This window comes from Lynx rufus, unplaced genomic scaffold, assembly GCF_022079265.1.
Source record: "Lynx rufus isolate CCGP_SWC_20201006 ecotype Redwood Valley unplaced genomic scaffold, mLynRuf1.p SCAF_11, whole genome shotgun sequence".
NCBI classification, from domain to species: Eukaryota; Metazoa; Chordata; class Mammalia; order Carnivora; family Felidae; genus Lynx; species Lynx rufus.
In genome coordinates, this window is record NW_025814825.1 from 52,025,554 (window position 1) to 52,037,749 (window position 12,196).

Below are 12,196 nucleotides of genomic sequence, written 5' to 3' on the forward strand. Positions count from 1 at the left end.
AAATAAACGTTGAAAAAAAAAAATTTTTTTTTAAAAATTTATTTTCCAAATCCTATTCTGATAAAAGCGGAGTCCTTTTTTTTTTTTTTTTTTCATGTAACTTACAACCAAGCCTGTTTTTCTTATAAAAGATGCTCACTGGCATCTTTTGTTTTGCTCATCATTGGGGATGGGCTAATGACAGCTTTAAAAAAAAAAAAAACACAGCACATTTATTACTTGGATGTTCTTGTACAGTTTGTTTTAGGATGACTCATATAGCAGATATTGAAGTAGAGTCTTATCTCTTAGAGCTCCTCCAGCCTGCTAGACTTTATGCTGGTCTTATTTCGGGTCTTTGAGTGGCCTTAAATTAGCTAAAGACCTGTCAGGAGGAAATGAGAAAATGCAGGGAGAATTTTAACAAGGTCCTGGCCCATAGTAAGCCCTGACAAATGTTAGTTGTTATCAGTACCTATGGAATGGCCATAATGAAGCCACCTCCCCCAACTTCAGAGGCATCAATTGAAGACCAAAGACTTTGTGTGCATATGAAGGACTGTGTGCAGATAATCTGCCTCATGCACAGAGGACACTGTCAGGTGGGTCATTGACAGGGAATTCAGAAGTAAGTCCTACGCTCCCATACATGGCATGCCCTTGAACACCACAGAAGCTCACTTTGCTGGTATTCGTCTCCTCTGAGCTTTTATGGAGGCCCGGGAGGGGAAGAAGACTCCACAAGAGTATTTGCTGCCCATCAAGTCGGCCATCTCATTCTGTGACGGTCACCGAAGGCTGTTTGCCAGGAAGGGGGCTCGGTGCTCTGTGAAGGGTTCCCTTGGGCAGATTCTGAGTCTCAGTCCAGTGCTGGTTTGGGCTGCCTCCCTGGGGAAAGAAATGTGGAGAAGAACTGACATCACCCCTCTAGACTAGACAGAAAAAGTAGGGAGGAAGAATCTAGAGATGGTAGAACAGATCGAGGACGTTTTTCTCTGAAAAATCAGACGAAATCACGGAAGAAAGTTGGCCTTATTAAAAGTGGAGGATAAAGTGGTGTAGCGGTTGAAAAACAGCAATCAGCTGTCTGGAGATTCGACATAGAGAGCTACTCTGTAATCTGGACCCAGGTAAGAGGGGCGACGGCAAAGGCCATGTCCTTCCAGAGACTCTGAGAAACTACAACAGTGAGATTCAGTGAAGCCTGGGGGCGGGGGGGAAATACCCTTGGGCCTGCATTTGTCAGGTACCAAGCTGAGTTTTTATTTTCACTTTACTCCTAACAACTTTTGATGACAGTTTTGCGACAGTGGTGGATGAGTCTTCTAACAGATAGGCCAGGGCGTGGGACTCTGAAACACCAACGTGGGATGCTGACCGTCACCTGAGGCCGACGTGTTGGTCTCACTGTGCTCATCACTGCCTGGCTGACCTTGAACAACCCCTGCCTCTCTGTGGACCTGTTTCCTTATCTGTAAAATGAGGGGATAGGACTTGATACATTCATTCACAGAAGACTTCTTTTCAACCTAATTGCCCTGACCAGAACCTCTCCTGCAGTATTTAACAGAAGTGGCCAGAATGGACATATCTGACCTGTTTTTGACTTTAGGGGGAAAGCGTTCAGTCTCTCATCATTAAGTATGGTATTAGCTGGGAGTTTTTCATAGATGTCCTTTTCCAGTTGGATTAGTGCTATTGTAATCCTAGTTTATGTAGCATTTTTGTCATAATAGGGTGCCGTATTTTGTCAATTCCTTTTTCTGCATCAATGGAGTTGATTATATGGTTTTGTCCTTTATTGATATGATGGATTACATTCATCGATTTTTGGATATTAAACTAACCTTGAATTCCTGGGATCGATCACACTCGGGGATGGTCAATAATCCTACAGATTTGACTTGCTAATAGTTTTTGAGAGTTTTTGCATCTATAATTATAAGGGATATTGGTGTGTAGTTTTTAAAAATATATATTTATTTTTTATTTTTTTTTAACATTTACTATTTTTGAGAGTGAGAGAGACAGAGCATGAGCAGGGGAGGGGCAGAGAAAGAAGGAGACACAAAATCAGAAGCAGGCTCCAGGCTCTGAGCTGTCAGCACAGAGACCGACGTGGGGCTCAAACCCACAAGCCGTGAGATCATGAACTGAGCCGAAGTCGGACGCTTAACCGACTGAGCCACCCAGGTGCCCCTCCAAAAAATATTTATTAACGAATAACTTATATGCCAGGCATTGTTCCCGGGACTGGGGACGCAGCAATTTTTCAGAACAGATTAAAAAAAAAAGATCTCTTCTATTGCGGAGCCTATATTCCTGTGGATGACTGGCACAGCTGCTTTCCACCCACATTTGACCTTTTTTTCTGTGTTCTCTCAATGATGCTTCATGTTCAGCCTCAGTGCCCATGTGCCAGACTTCTGGAAAGCTGGATGGTCAGTGTTTGGAGATTGGAAGGGGACTACTTTCTTTTTTTCTTTTTTCTTCTTTAAAGTTTATTTATTTTTGAGAGAGAGAGAGAGCATGAGCAGGAGAGGGGAAGAGAGAGAGAAAGAGAGAGAGAGAGAGAGAGAGAGAATCCCAATCAGGCTCTGTACTGTCAGTGCAGAGCCCAGCGTGGGGCTTGAACTCACAAACTGTGAGCCTGAGCCAAAATCAAGGGTCAGCATTTAACCGACTGAGCCACCCAGGGGCCCCAACTTGCTTTTTTAAGTTGCTGCTCCTTTTGTCCACCTTTTCACGTAACTGCTTCTACTATTAGGTATTAGCGTTTTCTGTATGTGGGTTCTTTCATCCAGTATTATATTTGCGAGATTTGTTTATGTGGCTTCTTGTTGTCACGGTTGGTTCATTCTCATTGTTCTGTAGGATTTCATTATATGCATATTCAGTTTATTCACTGCACTGTAATTGGACATACGGATAATTTCCTGCTTGGGGCTATTGCTAGACAGTAGCCCTGTGCACATGTGTAGATCTTTCCTTTTTTGCAAACATATTTACTCTACTTTGGGCGATAGCCCCAGGAGTGGAATTGCTCTGTCATAGGATGTGTTTTAAGTTCAGTTTTGGTAGATTCTACGAGTTTTCCACCACGCAAGTCCAAAGTAGGTTCCCACAGCAATGTATGACAACGCCAGGTGCGAAACACGGTCACCAGCACGTGGTAAGCCATCCTGGTGAGAGTGTCCCGGTATCACACTGTGGTTTTAATTTGCATCTCTCTGGCATGTAGCGAAACAAGGCAGGAGATCCCGTTCGTTTTAAATATGACAATTAAACAAAACCATCTGCCCCCCTCGGGCCTTTTCTTCACAGATACCGCAGCTTTCTTGGGCACCCCTTCCCTGCTAATAATAGAATCCAGAGGCCATTCCCATCCAAATGTCTTCCATAGCCTCTGACTGCCTTTATATTTCCCCAGTAAGAAGAAGAAAAATGGCTCGGGAAGATCAGTCACGACCACCCAGGACCGAGTGCCTGCATATCAGTATAACATGAACTTTGAGAAGGTGGGCAAATGCATCATAATAAACAACAAGAACTTCGACAAAAAGACAGGTAAGTGTTGTGGGCGTAGGCTAACCTCTCCTGTTCCGTTCCATTGTCTTCAACTTGTATCAGACTTTGATTGGAGAAAGGCAGTGCCCATCTGCTATGGCACACAGCCCCCCATGCAGTGCTATTTACGTGTCCGGGGGGAAGGGATGTGAGGACGCCGGAAGCTTTGGAATCGAAGGTCCCACCATGTGCATTATCTGATGCAAGACTGGGACCAAAGGGCTAAGAGTCAAGGGGAGCCTTTTGGCACCAACTGGAGTTGCCATGATGAGGCTCACCTTCGGTGGGTGAGCTGAGTAACCCTCTCCTTTAAGTTTGCTTCATATATCAATTCCACGTTAAAAAAAAAATTAATGTTTATTTCTGAAAGACAGAAAGAGTGCAAGTCGGGGGAGGGACAGAGAGAGAGAGGGAGACATAGAATCTGAAACAGTCTCCAGGCTCCGAGCTGTCAGCACAGAGCCCGACGCAGGGGCTCAAACTTGTGAACTGCGAGTTCGCGACCTGAGCCGCAGTCGGACGCCCAACAGACTGAGCCACCCACGCGCCCCGAGTTGCTCCTGAGCATTTACACAAGAGCCAGCAAAGCTGCACTTAGTCCTGACAGGGCGATGCTCGCAGGCAGTTCTCGGCCCGGGATTGCTCATCGTGGGCTTGATTCCCACAGGCATGGGCGTCCGAAACGGAACAGACAAAGATGCCGAGGCTCTTTTCAAGTGCTTCAGAAACCTGGGTTTTGACGTGGTCGTCTACAATGACTGCTCTTGTGCCAAAATGCAAGATCTGCTGAAACAAGGTGCGTGCCTACTCCCTCCCTCCGTCTCCTTCCTGTTCCCAGGGGGGGCAGCACGCCAGTGGGCTCGGAGATGGGGGGCCGCCTTTGCAGGACAGAGGGATTTCAGCCTGGGCAGCCTTTCCTTCGTCTGGACTACTCCATTCCTGTCTGCAGGCTAGGCGGGGGTCTTTCAGGAAACTTAGATCTCTCCCTAAAAAGATGAAATCTGCTCATAGGACAGCAAATGATAGGTTTGGGATCTACAGAACAGTTCCAATTTCAAAGAGTTAATTCGTAGGGAAGGAACAAGTCTGTATCATTCTGTCCAGAATGGAGTTGAAACGTAAACTCTTCTCTAATCCCCATATATTTCAGAAGTGTTTTTTTTTTTTTTTGAAGCTTCTGTATTTCTTTTGAGAGAGAGAGAGAGAGTGAGCAAGCAAATGTGCACATGAGCAGGAGAGGGGCAGAGAGAGAGAGAGAGAGAGAGAGAGAGAGAGAGGGAGAGAGAGAGAATCCCAAGCAGGCTCACCCTGTCAACCCAAAGCCCAAGGCTGGATCTCAAACTGTGAGACCATGACCTAAGCCGAAATCAAAAGTCAGACGCTCAACCAACTGAGCCACCCAAGCACCCCAGGAAGTACCTTCTTTTTAAAACAGATTTTACAGATAAGGAAACCAAGGCACAAAATGGTTAAGTAACTTGCCTGGTGTCACAGACCTAACAAGCAGTAGGGCCATGCCCTTCAGCACCCCAGTGTGCTGCCTCCCGGCAGCTGCCTGAACCCCCTCCCACACTTGGGGCGCACATCCTCAGGAGGCAGCGCCATCTTGGTTTCAGACTGAGTGAGGATTCTAGAGTTCTCCGTGCCTCTCGCTTCTCTCCACTGGTCTTCCTTCTCTCTGGAGGGGTGCTCCTGCCCCTGAATACCTGTCCTGACAGCGGTCGCTGCCAGGCTGGGAAGGAGGACCCTTTTGAGGTCCCGCCAGACTTACGTCTTAACCTTTCAATCTTCCAATGGCTTGCTTGCAGCCTCTGAAGAGGACCACAGAAATTCGGCTTGTTTCGCCTGCATCTTACTAAGCCACGGAGAAGAAAATTTAATTTATGGAACAGACGGCGTGACAGCGATAAAGGACTTGACAGCCCATTTTCGGGGGGACAGATGCAAAACTCTTCTAGAGAAACCCAAACTCTTCTTCATTCAGGTAACCCCCATACTGTCGAAAACGGGAAAGGATTACAGAGTGACTTGGGTCGGATCACTTTTACAAACGTACGTGCTGTTTCGGTCGGGGTTTGCAGACTGGGGTTTTGGTCTTCTACCTCTAAATGCTTCGCATCTGTATTTGCATCAGACCACGGATTGTGAGGGTTTCTTTAAGACACTGCAAGATTTTCATTGGCTCTGGCTTACTAATTCGACACAGGCTTTGTTCACTTATTTATTGATCAAATTCTTGCCGAACCCGCCACGCGTAGCCCTCGGCACCGGGACGCAGCAGTGAAAAGCACACGCGTGCCTGTTCCCGACTCCATGGAGTGATCTCTGCTTTGTTACTTAGGCTTGCCGGGGGACAGAGCTCGATGACGGGGTCCAGGCTGACTCGGGGCCTATCAATGACACAGATGCCAATCCCCGATACAAGATCCCCGTTGAAGCCGACTTTCTCTTCGCCTATTCTACAGTCCCAGGTATCCAGACCATGCCACTCCATCAACACGCAGGCCTGGGGCTGTATCCCTTTCCTCTTGCTGCAGTGCTAAATTCCCTAAAACGCAGTAGCTTCCGATATACAAGTGGATTGTCTTCCGCTTCTGGAGGTCAGAATTCCGAAATGGGATGGCAGGGCCACATTCCTTCTGGAGGCTCCAGGGGGGAAATCCGTGTCCTTGCTTTTTCCAGCATGTTTGGGTTCCCTGCCTTGTGCTCCTCTTCCTCCAGCTTCAAAGCCAGCGATCTCACATCTCTGTGACTCTTCTGTGAACCTGTCCCTCTCTCTGACCACAGCTGGGGCAGGTTCTCCTCTTCTCAGGACTCCTGGGATTAGGAGTAACCCAGGATGCGCTCCCCCCTTACTTCTGTAACTGTGATCACATCTGCAGAGTCCCTTCTGCCAAGTCACGTACCCCGTCCATGGGTTCCAGGGCTAGGGCGTGGACGTCTCCGGGGGCCATTGTTCTGCCTGCCACGGGGATGTGTTTGCGTTCTCTCCAAGGAAGCTCAGCCCTTCCATTTAAGTATCACTACTATTATTGGTAATAGTAAGAGCAAACACTTCTGTAGCACTTACACCTTACAGAATGTCTTACAGAGTGTCTCTTACCTCTTATCATCCTCCTAATAATTGGGTAGGTGGTTAGGAAAGGTGTTCCTGTCTTCATTTTACAGACTAAAAAAAAATTGAGCTGGGGTGAGCTGAAATGATATGCTCAAGATCCCAGAGAGATTTTGGTATAAAGCTATAGCAGTAGCTCAGACCGGGATTCTTGACATTGTGACCCGGAAACAGGCACCAGAAAATGCCAGGAGTGAGCAAGCCTACCCATTTCCCAAGCTCCTTGTCTGCCTTAGTTCAGTCGAATTCCTTCCTGTGCTTTAGTAAAACCTATCACTTAGAAATGCCCTGTGGGGTAGTAGTTCGGTCAAGTGCTGGCTTGCTACAGAGGTATTGGTTGGTTACAGTAAATAGGTGTGTTTGGAAAAACAGCTCTGGCAGGATCTACAGATGAGGTTTCGTGAGAATGACAGCTTCACACGTTTTAAGGATCACATGAAAAAAAAAACAGTTTGGTCTTCCTGCTCTTGAGAGGGAGGCAGTGGCACGGGGTCATCGGTCTGGGTGAACAAACCCAAGGTAGAGCTGTTGGTGTTCTGAGCAAGGTCTGGCAGAAGTAGGGGAAGAAGGGTGAACTCCAGGGAGGCAGGTGAGAGAAGCGTTCATAAAACGCCACCGTAACCGAGTCATGAAAAATCAGACAGCAGGGGAAGGGAAAGGTGGCTTGCCAAACTGAGTGCCAAGGGGTCAGAGGCAAAACTCAAAAGGCTGGACCACAGGGTGTGTTAGCCTGTGGGCTGCTGCAACAAAATGCCACAGACTCAAGGCAGAAGTATATCTCTCGCCGTTCTTGAGGCTAGGAAATCCAAGACCCGGGTGCCCGCCATTTTGGTTTCTAGTGAGGGCCTGCTTCTTGGCTGGTAACCGTCTACTTCTAGCTCTGTCCCCACCCACATGGCAGAGAGATGGTGGAGGGAGAGGGTCTCTTCTGATCAGGACACTAGTTCTTTGGGATTGGGGCTCCACCCTCATGGCCTCACTTAACATTAATTACCTTCAGAAAGGCCCTGTCTCCACATCTAGTCCCATTAGGGGCTGGGTTCAACATTTGAGTTTTGGGGGACACCGTCTATAGCACAGGATGTGACAAGGCACAGCACGGATTAAACCTGGATAGGTAAACAGGGGGGCCCCACCGTGGGGAGTCCTGTGTGCTATCCTAAGCGGCCTGAACTTCACCCTGATAACGAAGTGCAATGGAACTATTTCAGGTAGGAGAGTCACAGGGTGAGACTGGCTCCCTGGAAGACCATGTAGGTCAGGGGTTAAAGGACATGAGTGCAGGGGCAGTACTGAAATGGAGGTGACTGTCCATGACCAGCCTCACTAGTTCATTGTATTGAACGAGATGCGTTCCGTGAGCCCCTCTGAAAGTGAATTGTGTTCTGGTACTACTAACACCATTGGGCTTAAATCCTTGCACTGGTGGTTACCAGTGCGCCGCGGGAAGAATTCTAAGTGCCTCGATCATGTCACAGAAAAAGGTTATTTCTGCTTATTGTACATTTATTCAATAAGCGATTGCCATAAATTATAATGGTCTCATTCAACTGGTGAGACCGCTTAGGACTAGGGGCACAAATCACAGCTCATCATGGAAGCCAAGGGTGACTTTATTTTGTTGCATGCTGTCCTTTTAAACCGGAGGGAATGAGGGTAAGTGAGGGGAAGATTCCCTTGCCCCTGTATGGAGGCATCAGCAGGTCCACGGCTTTACAGCTCATGTTAAGATATTAGACGGTATTGTCACTTTTCAAGTCACAGGCAGTCACAGCACTGTAACCAGAACGTCCAGACCGAAATAACAATTAAAACTCCGAACCTAATTTGGCTTTCCATTTCTTCTGATCCCAGATCAGCCCCGCTATAGGTCTAAGGTGCTAAGGGGGCCTTGATCCTTCCCCTTACTCACCTCCTCCCCCATTTGCCAGATCCTTTTTAGGTTCTCCCAGAGCCAAAGATGGGAGGGAGGTGAGTTAAGGTAAACTCCGGGTCCCATAGTCACCGGCTTCTTGCGCTCTGAACCAGTGAAATGCTAAAGGCTGGGTGCTTTCTCCTTGGGCACTTTCCTGAACTGCTGGGTTTCCTGGACCCTACACCTCCTTGGCTTTGGGTTTGTGTCTCCGTTCCTCGCTGTGCGTCGTGATTCCTTCCTCCTCTTCTGGGCATCCTCCAGGGCACTTGTCCAGCCTCTTCCTGCTGAGGTCTCCTTGTCCCTCCAAAAAATCGTGTTGGACAGGACCCAGGGAAGACTGAGAGCCAGACTCTCTCAGCCACAGACCATATTTGGTCCATGAGAAGCACACCCCTTGCCCTTGTGATGGTGGCCTTCCCAGAGCTGCAGGCTCTCTGGGCTCTACCCATAAGGCAGTTGGTCATTCAGCCACCTCTTACTTTCAGATTTCTCCATGAGGAGCTTGGCTCCGGTTCTGGGTCCCTCCAACAGCAGGAACACATCTCAAAATTCTCTGAAATCTCCTGCAAATTCCTCTCTTGTGAGGCTTGGATTGGAAAGTAGCTCTGCCCCCAGAGGACAGCGAGGAGTTCCAGAGTTAACAAAGTGCTTCTCCGGCATTTCCTTTGAGCACTTGGGTATTTGATACGCATCCACGCAGGAACACCAGGCCTTGCGTTGAGCATCTTTACACAGCCTTCTAAACCTACGATGTGTGCTCTCTGGGCACACGAGCATAATTCTCACCGGGGACTTGCACGCAGAGAAGAGTAAGATAATTTCAGAAAAGCAGGTGTGGAGGCCCCGTACACCAAGAGCTCATTCTTGGTGGTGCGGCCAGGCCAGCCGATCTGATCATCTCCTTTCTGTCTTGTTGAAGGCTATTACTCATGGAGGAACCCGGGCAGCGGGTCCTGGTTTGTGCAGGCCCTGTGCTCCATCCTGAACGAGCATGGCAAGAGCCTGGAGATCCTGCATATCCTCACCAGGGTGAACAACAGGGTGGCCAGGCACTTTGAGTCCCAGTCTGATGACCCCTACTTCCACGAGAAGAAGCAGATCCCATGTGTGGTCTCTATGCTCACCAAGGAACTCTACTTCTGAAAATAACCATCCCAGGGATGCATTCTAGCCGAAAAGCTACGGATCATTTGTTCATGAGTCTTTTTTTTTTTTTTTTTTTTTTTAATGCTCTTGAAATACCAAGAAATTCCAAAGGATTTTAATTTCAGGAACACTTGTTGATTCAACAGGAAAGAAACTTTTCTGGTGCTGTCTTATGTACCTATGTTTTGGGAGAGGTTTTTTTTGTGTTTTTTTTTTACAATGTTATCCATTTGATGACTTCGTAATTTCTTCTTAAGACTAATTTTCTGTTTGTACTTTTCTCCTTGTTGTCTCATTTAGTACATACAACAAAAAGGACCTCTGCAGATGACTCTCGGCTGTGCCCACCATGATCAGTGGTGACACGGCAGACAGAGTCCTATTTGCACCTGGCAAAGAGCGTTCCAGTGCTTGAGAAAAAGCAGTGTGTGTTCACCTGTATTGCAGAAAGTGGGTATTGAGTGTGATTTGAGTGATTTTTCATTGGCTTAGGGCAGATTCTCACGCAAAAATTCCCAGAGAAGTTAAAGGAGAGGGAAAAAAAATCAATGAATCTAATACGTATCAGAAAACAGAAGCCATACTAGGTGTTTCAATAGAGCGGTTTTAATAGAGGAGATTGACTTACAAAGATAATCAAAAAGAAGCCAAATAAAAGGAATCTGGTACCACCGAGGGCTATGAAAAGGTGTGGTTCCCTTAATCCAGAAGCTGGGGTAGCCCACAGGAACTGGCCACATGGGCATGGTGGGAGCTGCCTGGTGAGAGCTGGGATCACCCAGGGATAGTGGGGGTTGGAGCCATGGCACAGACAAAGTCCCTGCCTGAGATGGGGCAATACCAGCCGAGTCAGATGTGGAAAAATACCCCAGCTTCATCTCTCCTGCCCTGAGTCTCCCCCTGGCACCCTACCCTACCAGCATTACCTGGAAGCCAGCTGGCAAGGGCCCTTGGAAATGTGATTTCATGCAGTACAGAGCACAGCAAAGCCTAGTGAGGCAGGGAGGAACAAGAAATGGATATCAGAATGGCCCATAATGTGAATAGAAGTCATTATATTACCTGATGTTCAGCAATTCCTCCATTCAATCATTTATTCATTGCGTTGTCAGATAATCTACGTATTGCCCACTCTGTGCAAAATAATCTTTTTTTAGCTTTAGCATATACCTGGAACTTGTTAGATTATTCCAAGCCTCATTCTGAGTAAATTTCTTGTTACCTCTAATTCTATTATGTGGGCAACGTTTATGGCAAAGATTCTCGCACTTTGTTTACAAGGTTACTTTTTGAATTCTTGATAAGTTACTATTTTATTCTGCCTAATAACTGGTTAACACACAGATGTTCATATTTATTGATTAAAATGTGGTTGCTTAATTCCTAACCTGCTCAGTTTGCTTTCCTTCTAAAGTTTTTTATGGCAGTGGAAAAATGGGAAAACAGGATACGAATTGACCTCACTGACTTGACCTCAACACATAATATAATTCATGTTTCTTTTGACGCTGGAACACCAATAGAACAGTAAGTAAATCATCACTTAGGAAGCTCAGAATCTTCATGTAAAAGGTTAATTAGCTTAGAAACCTGGTTGCAGTGGGCTACCATTTATTAATTTGGCAACAAAATCAGATGGAGTAGAAGTATTTTCTATATCAATAAGAACATTAACTTTAGGGCCAGTTTATTAGATTTGTCTCTGGTTTCCTGCCATCTAAAGTATACCAAATGTACGAAATTTAAGTGTAGATCATGAATCAAGAATCAACAAGCATTCATCCTATCTTTCTCAGAATTCACCAGCTGTGTGTTCTTTGGAAAATAGACCGTCCTATTTAAGGAGCCTCTCATGGAAATAAATGTGCCTAAGTGCATTGTGATTGGAAGTAAAAATTATAGCACTCTAGTTACTTAACCTTGTAAGCTCGCTTAAAGATCCCAAATGTCAGAGTTTGGGGCTTTTTACAAAATTCTCTGAGCGATCATAGGTATTAAGGTCACAAATAATGAACATTCCTTCATGTCCTTTAGATGCGCGCGGTGTAAATGGCTGTTAAGAAAGAGCCTTCATCCTTGAATACTTCATTGGGCAGACACTATGCTTATCAAGATCCGAAATCCTGTTCCAAGTTGGTTATGTGCTCAGTCACACCTCCATTCTTAAACTTTTCTGATCCTTTTACAAACCAAAGTTCTGATAAGCACTCAAACCTGGTGATTACACATTCCTAGTTGTCATCGTTATTTAGAATGCAAGCTGCCCCTTGCAGGAGGAACAGGCAAAAAGCACCCTCTTGGCTCATGAGGAAGACAGTGCACGTGTGTGCTGTCCTTGCTGGGACAATGGGCTCAAATCAGGCTTTCTCTTTAGTTTTTCTCAAGGTGCCATCAGCCTGTTTTGAGTGTTAGCTATTAATAACACTCGCAGTCCGCTTTAGGCTCTGCCCTGAGCGTTTTCTCTGAGCAAATTT

At 46.5% G+C, this 12,196-nt stretch overlaps 1 protein-coding gene across 4 annotated transcripts in view; it reads left to right on the forward strand.

Moving 5' to 3' along the window:
* Nucleotides 1–11,109, forward strand: part of CASP7 (caspase 7) — a 30,854-nt gene extending 19,745 nt beyond the window's left edge. For 3 of the 4 annotated variants that reach the window (XM_047073473.1, XM_047073475.1, XM_047073474.1), the window contains exons 3-7: nucleotides 3,410–3,546; nucleotides 4,214–4,342; nucleotides 5,355–5,530; nucleotides 5,888–6,017; nucleotides 9,496–11,109. In XM_047073473.1, the coding sequence (XP_046929429.1) occupies nucleotides 3,410–3,546; nucleotides 4,214–4,342; nucleotides 5,355–5,530; nucleotides 5,888–6,017; nucleotides 9,496–9,719 (796 nt within the window). In that variant the 3' untranslated portion in view covers nucleotides 9,720–11,109. Of the gene's footprint in view, nucleotides 1–3,409; nucleotides 3,547–4,213; nucleotides 4,343–5,354; nucleotides 5,531–5,887; nucleotides 6,018–9,061; nucleotides 9,386–9,495 lie in introns of all 4 variants that reach the window. The other variant, XR_006960937.1, reaches the window with a different exon arrangement.
* The last annotated feature ends 1,087 nt before the right edge of the window (nucleotides 11,110–12,196 follow it).